At 56.0% G+C, this 17,756-nt stretch overlaps 1 protein-coding gene across 2 annotated transcripts in view; it reads left to right on the top strand.

The window, feature by feature from the left end:
• The window catches only part of MYO6 (myosin VI), a 113,492-nt gene that overhangs the window by 84,252 nt on the left and 11,484 nt on the right, over positions 1 to 17,756 (top strand). For both annotated transcript variants that reach the window (XM_078618337.1, XM_078618336.1), the window contains exons 16-28: positions 104 to 231; positions 459 to 554; positions 1,832 to 2,017; positions 6,653 to 6,691; positions 7,213 to 7,306; positions 7,937 to 8,067; positions 8,752 to 8,829; positions 9,181 to 9,310; positions 12,310 to 12,400; positions 14,232 to 14,376; positions 16,103 to 16,311; positions 16,840 to 16,918; positions 17,110 to 17,270. In XM_078618337.1, the coding sequence (XP_078474463.1) occupies positions 104 to 231; positions 459 to 554; positions 1,832 to 2,017; positions 6,653 to 6,691; positions 7,213 to 7,306; positions 7,937 to 8,067; positions 8,752 to 8,829; positions 9,181 to 9,310; positions 12,310 to 12,400; positions 14,232 to 14,376; positions 16,103 to 16,311; positions 16,840 to 16,918; positions 17,110 to 17,270 (1,567 nt within the window). The remainder of the gene's footprint in view (positions 1 to 103; positions 232 to 458; positions 555 to 1,831; positions 2,018 to 6,652; positions 6,692 to 7,212; positions 7,307 to 7,936; positions 8,068 to 8,751; positions 8,830 to 9,180; positions 9,311 to 12,309; positions 12,401 to 14,231; positions 14,377 to 16,102; positions 16,312 to 16,839; positions 16,919 to 17,109; positions 17,271 to 17,756) is intronic.

Genomic DNA, 17,756 nt, shown 5'->3' with positions numbered 1-17,756 from the left:
TGTGAGCATCCACCTCGTGGGGTGCTTACCAGCAGCACTTGCCCCAACAGCCTGTTGAAGGCTTACATGGGGGATCTTTGTCTTTGTGTGTGTGTGTGTGTAGATCTGATCGAGGCTCGCTTGGTGGGAATCTTGGACATCCTGGACGAGGAGAACCGCCTTCCCCAGCCCAGCGACCAGCACTTCACGTCCGGCGTCCACCACAAGCACGGGCAGCACTTCCGCATCTCCGTGAGCACCACCACCACAACAATCAAAACAACCACGACAACAACAACAACAACAACCGCCGTTCGCCACTAAGTGGCGGTGACGTCACCGTGACGCACGTGCCATGCTCTCGCTGCTGGCTGGAGGTCACGGCGACAGACCCAAATGCCGCGGCTTGACTTACTGAGATGACTGGCAAATGCACCGGCTGTGGCTCGCCCACTGTCCCCTCTGCCGTACGACCGCAGATCCCGCGCAAGTCCAAGCTGACGGTCCACCGCAACCTCCGCGACGACGAGGGCTTCCTCATCCGCCACTTCGCTGGCGCCGTCTGCTACGAGACGGTGCGCGCTCGCTCCACCGCTGCCGCCGGCAGTGACGCGCTGGCGGCGCCGCAGAGGTCGCAAACGGGTTTTGATTCCTTACCCGTACCCGGCCGCACCAGGGTCGCAAACGGGTACCCGTACCTGTACCCAGCCGGGTACGAGTAGGGTACGGGTATCGGGTACCTGATTGCGACCTATGGGATGAAGCCATGTTGATGGCGCGGGTGGGTTGATTCTAGGAACTTGAATTGTGAGAAGAGACAAGACGTTGGGAAATGAGTGACAAACAGTTACTCACCAGTGACTCACGGTCTACCCGTACCCGGCCGCACCAGGATCGCAAACGGGTACCCGTACCCGGCCGGGTACGGGTAGCCGGGTATCGGGTAGGGTACGGGTATCGGGTACCCGGTTGTGACCTCTGCGGCGCCGTCTCCTTGCGTGTGTCTGTGGCTTTGGGCGCGAGGGCGGCAGCGCAGATTTATCAAAATCTCATTGTGTGAACCACGTTCATCACGTGGGCCAGGCCCAGCGCGCCTCTAGCTCTTCGATGTCGCTTTTCCTCATAGCCAGATTTTTTATAACTCCGTGTGTATCCATGTGTCTGTCCGTGTGTGTGTGGCCGTGTGGGGGAAGGATAGTGTAGCGGTTAGCGCGTTGCACTGCGAATCCAGCGACCCAAGTTCGATTCCCGCTCACGGCCAACACCAGTGACGATTATCTGAACCGGTCCTGGGCTTCCCCTTGTGCAGTATGTAAACATCACCACTGGGGAGACAAAGGCGGCCGGGCGTGGTGTTGGCCACCCACCCCCTCACGTGCCGTGCCGTCCTTCATAGGTGCTACTTGCTAATAGCACTTGCCATAAAAGTCTGATAAGGCTCCGTAGCTGTGTGTGTGTGTGTGGTGTGTGTATGTGTCTGTGTGTGTGTGTGCGCACGCCTGTGTGTCTGTGTGTGTATATATACGTGTGTGTGCACGCCTGTGTGTCTGTGTGTGTATGTATCCGTGTGTGTGTGTGCACGCCTGTGTCTGTGTGTGTATATATTCGTGTGTGTGTGTGCACGCCTGTGTCTGTGTGTGTATATATCCGTGTGTGTGTGTGCACGCCTGTGTGTCTGTGTGTGTATGTATCCGTGTGTGTGTGTGTGCACGCCTGTGTGTCTGTGTGTATATATCCGTGTGTGTGTGTGCACGCCTGTGTGTCTGTGTGTGTATATATCCGTGTGTGTGTGTGCACGCCTGTGTGTCTGTGTGTGTATATATCCGTGTGTGTGTGTGTGTGTGCCATACAGTCCCAGTTTGTGGAGAAGAACAACGATGCGCTGCACATGTCGCTGGAGGCGTTGGTGAGCGTGTCGAGCGACCCCTTCGTCAAGCGCCTCTTCGAGAGCAGCAACGGCAGCGGCAGCAGCAGCAGCAGCAAGGAGCGGCCCAAAGCCGGCAAGCTGAGCTTCATCAGCGTGGGGAACAAGTTCAGGGTAAGTAGGGGGGGGGGGATTGGGCGGGGGGGGGGCACGGGGGGGCACGGAGGGGGGGGGCATGGGGGTGCGGGTGTGGGGGGGCAGGCACAGGGGGACCATGTCAGTTGGGGGGTTGGGTGGCACCCCTACCAGCGGGGTCCATACTGCTTCAGCAGGGTGTCTGTAGCTTCAGCAGGGTGGCTATGAGCTACACCGGGTTGGCTGCGTCACGACTCAATGGCGGTCGAATGTGTCGTAGGGACCTGATGTGATAATTGCAGGACCTGACTATATTTTGCACGTGGTGATCAAACGACATATTCTAGTCGAGTTTGGTGCCAAGGTTCTTGAGATGGCAACCAGCAGAACCTCCAATTTGTCTGGATCTCAAGCAGCATTTAGTTTCGTGCAACCCGCACGCGCGCCGCTCGCGTGCAATCTTCGAGGTTACCGAGGCTCCTCCGTGTCCGACCGCTGGCTTCACTGCGGTGTACGATTGTGCATCGTCGGCTTGGTCGCGGAACTCGATGTCGTGCGACGAGACGACATCGGCGATCGGAGAGGCCTGTGTTGAAAAACTATGGAAGGGCCCGTGGACGGACCCCCTGCGGTACGCCGACTAGGCACGGCACAGACGATGACGACCGTTCTCATCATAGGTATAACTCAATCCACGCCAGCGCCCGTACCCGATACACCGAACCTTGAACTGGTCCGCCCGATGGGCAACTCACGGTCGATAGGCTGTCGAAGGCGGTCGAGAGATCGAGGCCAAAACCAGCGCTGCGAAGCACCGATCGTGCATGATTTTGCAGAGGTCATCGGTCATCTTTAGTAGAGCCATCTCAGCCACCTCATTGCCGTTTCTCTCCCTCCTTCCTGCTCCATTTCCTTTCTGCTCTCCTCCTCTTCTTCGCGTCGTTCTCCTGCCCCTCGACCCTCGGCTGCCCGCGTGGCGGCGGCGCCTCCGCTCCTCCTCCTCCTCCTCCTCCATCTCCACGGTTTGCTGCGTTTAGTCCGCGTGGAGCGCGGTGCGGACTGTGGCCCCCCCCCCCCCCGGTTAAACCGCGCAGCAGGTACCGCAGCTGCGGCGCGCGAGCTCACGGCATGCTCTCCGAGCACGTGCGTGCGTGTGCGTGTGTGTCCATGCGTTCACCGCAAGGCTTCGTGCACCTCTTGACTACGCTCGTTTTCTGGAAGTGGAAAAACGCTGCGGCAATTTATCGCCGTCGTCTGCCGGCAACGGTTGCGCCACATTTCCTCCCCGCTTACCCCCGGTTGATGGCGGCCGTGGCGCTCCTACTAACGCCGGCACGTGCGTTGTTGTTGGACTAACCCCCCCCCCCCCTTCTCTCCTGCCCGCGCGTGTGACGTGTTTGTTTTGCGACCGCGTTGGGAGTGATGCTGCCCGTGGACGACCGATTCCCCGCGTGTGCGGTGTGGGGTCTGTGTGCGTGTGCGGTTTGGGGTCTGTGTGCGTGTGTGGTTTGGGGTCTGTGTGCGTGTGTTTTGGGGTCTGTGTGCGTGTGTTTTGGGGTCTGTGTGCGTGTGTTTTGGGGTCTGTGTGCGTGTGTTTTGGGGTCTGTGTGCGGACGCTTTCTATGACCTCCTGTCACAGGTGCTGGCTAAAGTGGCCACTCGGGACAGAGTCATCTTGTTGGGTGACTTCAATGCCCGAGTTGGTCATGATGCTGGCACCTGGTCTGGAGTGATTGGAAGGCATGGGCCAGATCAGCTCAATAATAACGGTAGGAGGCTGCTAGATTTTTGTGCAGCCCATGGGCTTGTAATTACCAACACGCTCTTCCGGCATCGGCGCATCCACACAACATCATGGATGCATGCCGGGTCCAAGCAAGAACATCTGCTGGACTACGTAGTGACGGACCAGCGGATGCGAGCCCATGTCCTTGACACCAGGACCTACCGTGGAGCTGATCTGCCCTCTGACCATCGACTAGTCATCTGTAAGATGCGCCTGCCATTCTTCCACTCCGGTGGTGGGTGTACACCCAGGATCCCATTCCAACCAAAAGTGGCCTGGTCTAAGTTAGCTGATGAAAGTTGCAAGCGAGAATTTCATCATCGCTTGCAGCTGGGGTTGGCATCGTCCCCCACTCCACCTGATGTCGAGGGTAAATGGGCGAGGTTTAAGACTGTGACTCATGCAGCTGCAATGGCTGCTTTGGGTACGCGGTCCAGACCTCCCCGGGAACCCTGGCTGACGGAGGAGGTGTTCAGGTTAATTGAGAAAAAGCGACAGGCCCACTCTCATCGCCTACAGCATCCCACGTCAGAGAATGAGGAGGTTTACCGCAGTCTTCGCTCGGAGGTTCGGAGAGCCGTGAGGCGCTGTAAGGATGGGTGGTGGTCGCGGGTTGCTGAGGAGATGGAGTCTGCCTCAGTGGCCCGCGATCACAAATCACTATTTAACTCCATCAAAAAAGTAACCTGCAGCGCCACACCTATTACCATCATTAGAGGAAAAAACGGTGATCCAATCTCCGACCCCCAGGAACAGGTTTGCAGATTTGCTGAGCATTTCTGTGAGGTCCTGGGGGAGGGAAAATCTCTCAGCCAGGAAAACATCATGGCACAAAGTGGGGATAACCCTGCTGAGGCTGCGGTGCCTCAAATATTGGAAGAGGTCACCCCCTGTGAGTGGCTGGCTGAGGTACCAGCTGTTGAGGAAGTACTGAGGGCGATCCGGAGTCTGAGACCAGGGAAGGCACCGGGCAGAGATGATCTCCCAAGCGAAATGCTGAGGGAGGGTGGCGTTTGTGCACAGACTGCCCTATATGACATCATAACAACAGTCTGGACCACTGGACGGGTTCCGCAGGACTGGAAGGATGCCCTGGTGGTCCCCCTCTTTAAGAAGGGGGACCGTACCGACTGTAACAACTACAGGGGCATCTCACTCCTCAGTGTGCCGGGTAAGGTCCTGGCAAGGATTATTCAACATCGCCTTGCTAGGCATGCTGAGGAGAGGCTTGCGGAGCCCCAATGTGGTTTCAGGAAAGGGCGGTCCTGCACAGATGCCATATTTTCTGTCCGTCTGCTACAGCAGAGGTGTAGGGAATTCCAAAAAGACCTACATCTCTGCTTTATTGACCTGGTCAAGGCCTATGATACCATCAGTAGGACTGGGCTCTGGGTTGTTCTTCGTGCTTTCGGAGTCCCTGACCCTCTGCTCACGATCATTAAGGACCTTCATGATGGTGAGCGGGCCCGGGTAAAACTACGTGGCCGGGAGTCGGAGCCTTTCCCTGTACACCTTGGGGTGCGACAGGGATGTCCTCTGGCTCCCACACTATTTAACATCTATTTCGACTGCGTAGTTCGTGAAGCCTTCAATAGCTGTACCGGGGGAATTACCATTTGGTACAGATACAATGGGAGGCTGATCGACGCCCGGGTGCGATCAAGGGATGGCTCCCTATTGGTCAACCACGATATATGTATGCCGATGATTTGGTAATAGCTGCTCATTCAGAAGAGGAGTTGGAGACGCTGCTGCTGAGACTGGAGCGTGCCACTAAGAGGTGGGGCCTTACCATCAGCCCCACCAAAACTAAGCACCTGCCTGGGTATTTTGTACCATCGGGCACTCCGCCCCCACAACTCCCAATCGGTGATGGGGCAGTTGTGGAGAGAGTAGAGAGTTTCCCATACCTGGGCAGTGTGCTCATGACCGGCTCCAGTTTATCAGCAGAGGTCTCACTCCGAATCAGTCGAGCGGCAATATCTTTTCATCGGTTGCGTAACGCTGTGTGGAAGCTACCTGGTCTGTCGCTCCGCACGAAGCTTCAGGTCTTCTCGGCCACGGTCATTCCCTCCCTTCTCTATGCTTGCGAAACGTGGACCCCCCTAGTGGAGCATCTTCGCCGGTTGGAAACATTTAGGCTGGCCTGCCTACGATCCATCCTGGGTTTAACCAGGCTGGATTGTGTGAGGAGCTCACAAGTCCTCGAAAGATCTGGGCAAAGTCCCATCAGTGAGCTCCTCCGGCAGGCAAGGCTGCGTTGGCTGGGTCATGTAGCCCGCATGCCCAGCCACCGCATGCCTAAACAGCTTTTGTTCGGCCGGATCGAGGGGGCTAAACGGGCGCGGCACGGGCTAGAGAAGAGATGGAGTGATGTGGTACAGGAGGACGTGGAGCTGAGTGGACTTGCCGATGACTGGTACCAGCGGTGTCAAGATCGGCCTCAGTGGAGGAGGCTCGTGAAGGACGCTACTGGGCAGTTGGAGGCAGTCGCCCTCCAACAACAACGGAGGGCGGAGGAGCGACGCTCACAACAACGAGCGGAGCGCCGGGTGGCTAAAGCACAGCAAGTTGGCACAGTAGGGGGCACAGGTGGTGCATCAGCCAGTCATCTCGGTCATCTCGGTCAGTCGACCCGTGGCACCTGCTGGGTCTGCCCCGTGACCTCCTGCCAGCGGGCGTTCGACACTTCACGTGGCCTCAAGGTGCACATGGCCTGGCACAAGCGTCGTGGTGACGTCACCGCCACTTAGTGGCGAATGGCGGTTGTTGTTGTTGTTGTGTGCGTGTGCTTTGGGGTCTGCGTGTGCGTGCGGTTTGGGGTCTGTGGGCTCGTCGCTCCGCTCTGTAGTGGTCACACCTCCTCCCCGCCTTCTCTCGTCCCACAGACCCAACTCGGGCAGCTGCTTGAGAAGCTGCAAGCGACCGTAAGTGACGCTCTGCCCGTGACGCACATGATCAGAAACGGCGGCTTGCGCGTCGAGCGCGGAGTGGGGGTGTCGCGGTTAGCGCCCTGCGCTACGGACCCTGCGTCCCGAGTTAGATTCCTGCTCACGACCACACACCAGCGATGATTATCTGAACCGGTCCTGGCACCTTCCCCTAGGTCGATTCGGCTTCCAATGAGTACCTGGTACCGTGTGTCAACATCGCCACTGGGGAGACAAAGGCGGCCGTGCGTGGTGCTGGTCACCCATCCCCGTCAGATGCTCGCTAACAGTAGTGTAGCAGTTAGCGCACACTGCGCTACGAACCCGGCGACACAAGTTCGATTCCCGCTCACTGTCAACACCAGCGACAATCATCTGAACCGATTCTGGGCCTCCCCTAGGTCGACTAGGCCTCCAATGAGTACCTGGTGCGGTGTGCAAACATCGCCATTGGGGAGACAAAGGCGGTGAGTATAATAGTGCGTGAAGGCTGATCTTTGTGTCTGTGTGTGCCGCAGGGAGCGAGCTTCGTGCGCTGCGTGAAGCCCAACCTGCGCATGACGAGCCACCAGTTTGAGGGCGCCCAGATCCTCTCCCAGCTGCAGTGTTCAGGTCAGGGTTCGAGCCCCTCCCCGTGTGTCAGAGGTCGCAAACGGGTTTTGATTCCTTACCCGTACCCGGCCGCACCAGGGTCACAAACGGGTACCTGTACCCGTACCCGGCCGGGTACGGGTAGCCGGGTATCGGGTAGGGTACGGGTATCGGGTACCCGGTTGCGACCTCTGCCGTGTGTGCGCCGGCATTCACGGGCGCTGCCCGCCGGCAGCACTTGCCCCGACAGTCTGTGTAGGCTACGCGGGGGATCTTCGTCAATGTTCGCGTCTGTGGGGGGGAGGAGGGGGGGTGAGCGGTAGTGTCACGGGTTTGCGCCGCAGCGCTACGAACCCGGTGACCCGGGTTAGATACCCGCTCACGGCTAACACCGGTGACGATTATGTTAACCGGTCCTGGGCCTCCCCGAGGTCGACTCAGCCTCAAATGAGTATCTGGTGCGTTGTGTAAACACCGGCGCTCGGGAGACAAAGGCGGCCAGGCGTGGTGGCGAATATCAGGACGGACCCTGGGCCTCTCCTAGGTCGACTCGGCCTTAATACGATTCCCTGCGAAGTCTACGGTGGGGAGGAGCGGGGGGTGAATCTTCTTCTTCGTTGACGCGTGCGTGCGCGTGCGTGTCCCCTGCAGGTATGGTGTCGGTGCTGGACCTGATGCAGGGCGGGTTCCCATCCCGCGCGCCCTTCCACGAGCTCTACAACATGTACAAGAAATACCTGCCCTCCGCCCTGGCGCGCCTCGACCCCCGTCTCTTCTGCAAGGTGCGCGTGGCCTTGCGCCTTCATCACCTGCCTGTTCCCCTGCCTCATCCCCTGCCTCATCCCCTCCAGCTGCACTCACAGCTATTTCTCTTCAGCCACAGCAAGCACTTCACGGTTAATACCACGCAGCACCGCCGCAGTAGTAACCGGGGTGCCACGGTGGCTAGGAGTTGTTCAACTACCTTTCCTGGTATACAGGAGGTTGTGAGTTCGATCCCGACCCTGACGCCTGCTGCTGTATATTTAGAGTTTGCGTGTCTCTCTCTCATCATCACCGTGGCTAGGAGATGTTAACTCCCTTGCCTGGTATATAGGAGGTCATGGGTTCGATCTCGACCCTGACGCCTGCTGCTGTATATTTGGAGTTTGCATGTTTCTCCCCCCGTGGTCACGTGGATTTTTCTCCGGGTTCTCCGGTTTTACCCTCCACATTTAGCTATAAATTTCCACGTCATGGTAAGCTGCTTCGTTTGAGCTATCATTTGTGACGGCCAGGTCGCTTCTTCTACCAGGTAAGTGGGCCCTTACCTGGTAAAATAAAATTGAGTTTAGTGTCGCGGCGAGCGCCATGCACTGCAGACCCGGCGACACGAGTTCGATTCCCACACGGCCACGGCCATCGTCGTCGTAACGTCGCGTAGCGAGGCTCCCGCTGACGCTGCGTCTGGCCTTCCCTGCCCACAGGCTCTCTTCAAAGCGCTGGGCCTGAACGAGAACGACTTCAAGTTCGGGCTCACCAAAGTGTTCTTCAGACCCGGCAAGGTGAGCGGAGGACTTACTCGCTCGCTCCCACACACACACATCCACGCACGCGCCCGTTTACCGCTCGCTCGCTCGATTTCTCCCCTAGGTCGACTCGGCCTCAAATGAGTACCTGGTGCGGTGTGTAAAAACATCGCCACTGAGGAGACAAAGGCAGCTGGGCGTGGTGGTGGCTACCCACCCTTCATAAGTGCTACTCGCTAACAGCACTGGCCCTAAGAGTCTGTTTTGGCTATATGGGGATCATTGTTTATGTGAATATGTGTACGCGTGCGTGCGTGTGTGAATGTGTGTGTTTATGTGAATGTGTGTGTGTACGTGTGTGTGTGTGCATGTGTGTGCGTGCCCCAGTTTGCCGAGTTTGACCAGATCATGAAGTCGGACCCGGAGCACCTGGCGGAGCTCGTGGGGCGAGTGAAGCGCTGGCTCATCGGCAACCGCTGGAGGAAGGCGCAGTGGTGCTCGCTGTCCGTCATCAAGCGTACGCACAGATCTCGCACGGCAACAATTCTTACGTCACTCGGCAACAACACTAGCGCCACGCGGCAACAACACTCACTTCACGCGGCAACAACTCCTCAAGTGGCAACAACACTTGTTAGGCGGCAACAACACTCACTTCATGTGGCAACAACACTCGTCATGTGGCAACAACACTTGTTAGACAGCAACAACATTCGCGCCACGCGGCAACAACACTCAATTCACGCGGCAAAAACTCCTCAAGTGGCAACAACTCTCGTCACGTGGCAACAACACTCACTTCATGTGGCAACAACACTCGTCATGTGGCAACAACACTCGTTAGACAGCAACAATACTCACACCACATGGCAACAACACTCATCACGCGGCAACAACACTCACGTCACGCGGCAACAACACTCGTCACCCACAACCATGCATCACACAGCTTTACTCATCGTACAGGGGCCACTCATCCCTCGGGAACAATCATCGCACAGCACCGCTCGTGACACAGCACGAGGTGGGCGCCACCACTACTCCCATCACTTCTCTGGGATGGGTGCCATCACTCCTCCCATCGCTTCTCTGGGATGGGTGCCATCACCACTCTCATCACTTCTCTGGGATGGGTGCCATCACCACTCCCATCGCTTCTCTGGGATGGGTGCCATCACTACTCCCATCACTTCTCTGGGATGGGTGCCATCACCACTCCCATCGCTTCTCTGGGATGGGTGCCATCACCACTCCCATCACTTCTCTGGGATGGGTGCCACCACTACTCCCATCACTTCTCTGGGATGGGTGCCATCACCACTCCCATCACTTCTCTGGGATGGGTGCCATCACTACTCCCATCACTTCTCTGGGATGGGTGCCATCACTACTCCCATCACTTCTCTGGGATGGGTGCCATCACTACTCCCATCACTTCTCTGGGATGGGTGCCACCACCACTACTCCCATCACTTCTCTGGGATGGGTGCCATCACCACTCCCATCACTTCTCTGGGATGGGTGCCATCACCACTCCCATCACTTCTCTGGGATGGGTGCCATCACTACTCCCATCACTTCTCTGGGATGGGTGCCATCACCACTCCCATCACTACTCTGGGATGGGTGCCATCACTACTCTCATCGCTTCTCTGGGATGGGTGCCACCACCACTACTCCCATCACTTCTCTGGGATGGGTGCCATCACCACTCCCATCACTTCTCTGGGATGGTTGCCATCACTACTCTCATCACTTCTCTGGGATGGGTGCCACCACCACTACTCCCATCACTTCTCTGGGATGGGTGCCATCACCACTCCCATCACTTCTCTGGGATGGGTGCCATCACCACTCCCATCACTTCTCTGGGATGGGTGCCATCACTACTCCCATCACTTCTCTGGAATGGGTGCCATCACCACTCCCATCACTTCTCTGGGATGGGTGCCATCACTACTCTCATCACTTCTCTGGGATGGGTGCCATCACTACTCCCATCACTTCTCTGGGATGGGTGCCATCACCACTCCCATCACTTCTCTGGGATGGGTGCCATCACCACTCCCATCACTTCTCTGGGATGGGTGCCATCACTACTCCCATCACTTCTCTGGGATGGGTGCCATCACCACTCCCATCACTACTCTGGGATGGGTGCCATCACTACTCTCATCGCTTCTCTGGGATGGGTGCCACCACCACTACTCCCATCACTTCTCTGGGATGGGTGCCATCACCACTCCCATCACTTCTCTGGGATGGGTGCCATCACTACTCTCATCACTTCTCTGGGATGGGTGCCACCACCACTACTCCCATCACTTCTCTGGGATGGGTGCCATCACCACTCCCATCACTTCTCTGGGATGGGTGCCATCACCACTCCCATCACTTCTCTGGGATGGGTGCCATCACTACTCCCATCACTTCTCTGGGATGGGTGCCATCACCACTCCCATCACTTCTCTGGGATGGGTGCCATCACTACTCTCATCACTTCTCTGGGATGGGTGCCATCACTACTCCCATCACTTCTCTGGGATGGGTGCCATCACCACTCCCATCACTACTCTGGGATGGGTGCCATCACTACTCTCATCGCTTCTCTGGGATGGGTGCCACCACTACTCCCATCGCTTCTCTGGGATGTGTGCCACCACTACTCCCATCGCTTCTCTGGGATGTGTGCCACCACTACTCCCATCGCTTCTCTGGGATGGGTGCCACCACTACTCCCATCACTTCTCTGGGATGGGTGCCATCACTACTCTCATCACTTCTCTGGGATGGGTGCCACCACCACTACTCCCATCACTTCTCTGGGATGGGTGCCATCACCACTCCCATCACTTCTCTGGGATGGGTGCCATCACCACTCCCATCACTTCTCTGGGATGGGTGCCATCACTACTCCCATCACTTCTCTGGGATGGGTGCCATCACCACTCCCATCACTTCTCTGGGATGGGTGCCATCACTACTCTCATCACTTCTCTGGGATGGGTGCCATCACTACTCCCATCACTTCTCTGGGATGGGTGCCATCACCACTCCCATCACTACTCTGGGATGGGTGCCATCACTACTCTCATCGCTTCTCTGGGATGGGTGCCACCACTACTCCCATCGCTTCTCTGGGATGTGTGCCACCACTACTCCCATCGCTTCTCTGGGATGGGTGCCATCACTACTCCCATCGCTTCTCTGGGGTGGGCGCCCCCACTACTCCCATCACTACTCTGGGATGGGTGCCACCACTACTCCCATCGCTTCTCTGGGGTGGGCGCCCCCACTCTCCTCCTCCCACCTTCTTCCTCGTCTCTTCATCTCTCTCCCGGGTTCAACTCTTCCCCCGCCGTGCCCTCCTACCCCCGCGGTGCGCGGCGATCCCGCTCCTCGCCGGCGTTCACCGCTTCCTGACGGGTCAGAGCTGTGGGCCAAAACGCCGCCCCTCATCCGCTCCGCTTGCTTCCTCTCTCCCTCCCCCCGCCCCCCACTTTTTGCTCGTTTCAGTGAAGAACAAGATCTTGTACCGGGCCGCGGCGTGCGTCAAGATCCAGAAGACAGTGCGCATGTTCCTGTGCAGGAAGCGCTACAAGCATCGGTGCGATGGGGCTCACGGCGTCCGCGACACTTTCGGGGTTTATTTCGGACGAGGATCGACGATATGGATGGGACCTTGAGTTGAATTTAACACTCGTGGTTGTTTGGACACGTGCGTAGTCGGGCACACAACAACAGGACATGTAAAGTGTGTTGTTGTTGTTGTTGATGTTTGGGGAAAAATAGACGGAACCTGAATAGGAGGAAGACCTTGCAGAGAATGGCTTGACGATGACATCATAAGAGATTTGGTGCCAGGAGGATGTGGTGCATGACTTGAGCCATATTGGCACAAGACGTGGGAAAGTGGAAACAACAATTTACGAAATGTACAGTGGACACCTACTACGGGCTATCTGCCCATGGATCGAGATGATGATGATGATTGTGGTTATGCTGCTTGCCTCTGAGAACTTGGTTCCAAGTCGGATCAGGGATTTTGTACGCACATTTAACTTCTATCGCACCGTACGTAGCCAACCGCTAAATGCAAAAAGCAGTTAGAAATAAATTAATCTCTGAGCATAGCTTGAGATCCAGCCGCTGCTAAAGTCTATGGCGAGCGATAGATCCCAACCGGTTATGGACCCTCTTCTTGATCGACTCAGCCTGAAATAAGTATCTTCTGCGATGTGAAAACATAAGCACTGTGGAGACAAAGGCGGCCGGGCATGGTACTGGCAACTGCCACTTGCTCGTGATGCTGTGCCGGCCATGATAGATGCTCGCAAACAGCCCTTTAAAATTAGTTTTTTTAAAGCTGATTTCTTTAACAACTGCTTCCTCCGCACCTTTGATTATCATGGTTGGCTACGTACGGTGCGAAGGAAATTCAGCATGCAAACAGTTCAACATACATATACGCCATTTCACTGAGCTATCATTTGTGGCCAGATCGCTTCTGAAAAAGCGCTAATAGCTCAATGGGCTTTAGCTGGTAAACTTAAAATATATATTTTGTAACGTCCCCTGCTTAGTGAAGCAGACGGCGGGGTGCAAACATTTCACGGTTAATTTTACGCAGTACCACCGCGGTAGTAACCGGGGTGCCACGGTCACTAAGAGACGTCAACTACCCCGCCTGGTACCCCAAACCTGATGCCTGCTGCTGTATATTTGGAGTGTGCATGTCTCTCTCTCTCCCCGTGGTCACGTGGATTTTTCTCCGGGGTCCTCCGGTTTTTCCCCTCCACATTTAGAATCAACGTCGCGCGTTTAGAGTTACTTGGCTACCGCTATAAATTTCCACATGATGATGATAAGCCCACTTCATTTGTGATTGCCAGGTCGCTTCTGGAAAATAGCTACGTAGCTCAGTAGGCTTTAACTGATAAAATAAAATACTTTTTTTTACGTCCACTGCTTAAATTTCGATTTAAAGCTTTCTTGACTGCAGGGATTCATCTTCTTGGTTCTTTCGGTAAAGTCACGTAGAAGGGAATTAATAAAATAATAAAAATAAAACATGATAAAATAATTCTCACGACGTTTCGGCCACAACGCAAGCAGCCGTCTTCAGGTGCGGGGAAGCAGGTGAGGACGGCTGTTTGCTTTGTGGCCGAAACGTCGTGAGAATTATTTTATTATGTTTTATTTTTATTATTTTATTATTTCCATTCTACGTGACTTTACCGAAAGAACCAAGAAGATGAGTCCACTGCTTAGTGAAGCAGACGGTGGCGTGGAAGCATTTCACGGTTAATACCACGCAGCACCGCCGCAGTAGTAACTGGGGCGGCCTGCCCGATTGGAACCTCCGCCACGAACGGAGAACGCGCTAACCGCTGGGCCCCGCCGTGCGTCGCCGTGCGTGCGTGCGTGTGTGTGTGCAGCGTGGAGGGCCTGGTGAAGGTCCGCTCGCTGCAGAAGCGTCTGGAGCAGATGAAGAAGGTGACCTCCACGCTGAAGGACGGGGGCGCGCAGAAGGACGTGCAGCAGATGGAGGCCGCGGTCCAGACCCTCGTGGGAAAGATCAAGGTCAGTCGCTCGCTCCGCCGCGTTAAACTTTACGGGAGGGTAGTTGTGTGCGCTCGTTTGGTTTATCGATTCAGTCTGCAATATTAACACCACATTGTCCGGTGTATTTATGTGTGTACGTGTGTACGTATGTGTTGCGGTTAGCGTGCTGCGCTACGAACCCGGCGACCCGAGTTCGATTCCTGCTCACGGCCAACACCGGTGACGATTATCTGAACCGGTCCTGGGCCTCTCCTAAGTCGAGCTAGCCTCAAATAAGTACCAGCTTTAGTGTGTAAACATCTCCACTAGGGAGACAAAGGCGGCCGTGCGTGGTGCTGGCCACCCACCCCCTCGTGTGCTGTGCTGGCCTTCATAGGTGCTCGCTAAGAGCACTTGCCCCAACAGTCTCTTGAGGCTATACGGGGGATATTTGTCTTTTTATGTATGTTGAAACTTGACGTATCTAAACCAATACACGTCCCTCCTGATGGAAATTCATTGGACCTGCCGTGTCTCTCTTCGGTAAACAAGTAAATATTTATTAAGATGATGAAAAAAAATGAATAGGATTTACCCTTTCCTGGCAGGAATACCAGCATTGTGTTAAGATGTTCAAACACCAAAGAGACACCCATGCCTTGTGATGTTTTCAAAACGTGTCATACCACGAGTATGGGTGTGTGTTTTATAACTTGAACTTCTTTTGCACTGTACGTAGCCAACGGTGCTCATCGGAGCTCCGGGGGGTGAAGGACAGGAAACTAAACACAACAACAACAACAACAAGCGGTTCTAAATAAATCCGTTTGTCAATCTAGATGATGACTTAAAAGTGCATAGCTCCAGTGGCTTCCGAATATCGGAAGGGAAGAGCGTTGCAGACGGCCACGGAAGCGCATCTGAAAGCGCTAGGGTTAGGGTGCCAAACAAAACTGTACATAATGCTGCTGTTCTACTCTTGCGCGTGTTGGCAGCAGCAGTCTGTCGAGGTCTGCTGCTGCTGCTGCTGCTGACCGCAGTGAGAGGGCTTTAGGGGAGAGAGTTCACATCGTCGTTTCTTTTGCTCCGCCGAAGGAGCACGGACCGCAGTGGGTTTCCTCTGCGGTCCGTAGCGTGGGTTGCATGGCCACAGTCGCTTGAGTGTCGTTCATTTTAGATTTGAAGTTTTCGTGATTGCAAGGATTCATACTCTTAGTTCTTTCGGTAAAGTCACGTAGGTAAAAAATGAAATTAAAATTAATAAAAATAAAACAATAAAAATCACGACGTTTCGGAGGCGGAAGCTTGTGTTGCCTCCGAAACGTCGTGATTTTTATTGTTTTATTTTTATTAATTTTTATTTCATTTTTTACCTACGTGACGAGTATGTCGTTCATTTCCCATCCGCGGAGGAGATTGCCGATGTCCCGTTGCGGTTGGCGGTCATGCCGGCCTCGGCGAGGAGCATTGCCGAAGGCGGGAGGTGTGCGATGTTTGAGTCTCGAGTGTAGAATCAATGCACGCAGTACGGAAGCATCTCGCGGAACAGTAACGTCATCACAGGTCAAGCTTTCTCTAAAATCGCGTCTTCTTATTTTTTGTTCTATGCTGATCTAAGTTTCCAAAATCCTCCGTCGCCTCACGGGAGACCTCCGCACGGCACGCGACGATCGTATCCCGAATCCCGACAGCTCTTGCCCCAACAGTCTTTTGAAGGCTATACGTTGGTGCGGGGGGGGGCACCTTTGTCTTTTCTGGGGGGCAGTCGGGCCCGGTGACTCCCGGCGAACTGGACCGCGAGTACGCCGCGCTCGTTCAGCGCTCGTCCCAGCTGCTCGACGCGCTGCAGCGGCGCAAGAAGGAGGAGGAGGAGGCGGAGCGCCTGCGCGCCATCCAGGAGGAGATGGAGCACGAGCGGCAACGCCGGGAGCAGGAGGAACAGCGGCGCAAGCAGGAGGACGATGAGCGACGCCAGTACGGGCACCGCACAGGGGTTATGCACTAGGGGGGTAGCGCGGTGGTGATGCTAGCACCCAACAGCCGGAAGTTTCCGGGTTCGATTTCCACCTCCCACAGCCATGAAAACATTTGTTGTAACTCATACCGGGAAAACTAAAAAACATCCCGCTGCTAAAGCAATGGACCTCCAAGTCGCTCAACGGGGATCGCGCAGCAGCAGCGGCAGCGGCAACAGCATCGCCCCCTCCCCTCCCTCCCCTGTGGAAAACTTGGCAGGACCCTCTTTAAAATTAGTGGCGAGTCTCATTGAGGCTTTACTGGGTAAACGAGCCGCCATAATGGATTAAAATATAAAACGTGGCAGTGTCGTATATCGCGCTACACCGCAATGCAGTGCGTCACAACGCAATTCATCGCAGGGTGATGATGATCATGGCAGCGAGAGTGGGTTTGTGGTGGTTGTGATGTTGCTACGGCAATGCGAGTGACCGTGGCTGTGGTTGCAGCAATTGTGATCGTGGTGGCCGTTGTGTCGTCGTGCAGGAAGTCGGAGATGGAGTCTCAACGCAAGCGGGAGGAGGAGGAGAGGAAACGGCGAGAGAAGGAGGACAAACGCATGCAGGTGCCTCCATCGGCACAACCGCTCACAGGAGCAGCACGCCCACGTGTCCCTGTGTCTCCCTGTGTGTTACCTGCGTTCACCTGTGTTAAGCCGTGTGCCCCTGTGTCTCCGTGGTTCCCCGTGGCTCCCCCTTGGCTCCCCCTTGGCTCCCCCGTGGCTCCCTCTTGGCTCCCCCGTGACGCCGCGAGCAGGAGGAGGTGCAGGCGGAGATGCTGGTGCACAAGGAGGAGGCGGCACGCACGCAGACCATCGTGGAGCAGGAGCGGCGCGACCGCGAGCTCGCCATGCGCATCGCACAGAGCGACGCCGAGCTCATCCCGGACGACAACTCCGGGGACAACAGCCTCAAGCGGTGACAGCACTCACCCCGCTCTCACCCTTCTCGCCTACGAATCCGCTCACCCGCTGACCTACGAATTCGCTCACCCACTCGCCCGCTCGCCTACAAATCCGCTCACACGCTCGCCTACGAATCTGCTCACACGCTCACTCGCTTGTCTACAAATTCGCTCACCCGCTCACTCACGAATCCGCTCACCTGCTCACACGCTCACCCGCTCACCTCCGAATCCGCTCACACGCTCATCCGCTCACCTACCAATCCACTAACCCGCTCACCTGCTCCCCACTCACCTACGAACCCACTCACCCGCTCACCTACGAACCCACTCACCCACTCACCTACGAAGCTGCTCACCTGCTTACCTATGAACCCATTCACCTGCTCACTCTCTCACCCTCTCACCTATGAACCCACTCACCTATGAACCCAATCACCTCCTCACCTGCTCACCGTCTCACCTATGAACACACTCACCTGCTTAATCACTCACTCCAC

Source organism: Lampetra planeri, chromosome 57, assembly GCF_965212315.1.
Source record: "Lampetra planeri chromosome 57, kcLamPlan1.2.h2, whole genome shotgun sequence".
Lineage (NCBI taxonomy): Eukaryota > Metazoa > Chordata > Hyperoartia > Petromyzontiformes > Petromyzontidae > Lampetra > Lampetra planeri.
The sequence above is the reverse complement of the archived record's forward strand: the minus strand, read 5'-3'. Positions and strand labels throughout refer to the sequence as shown.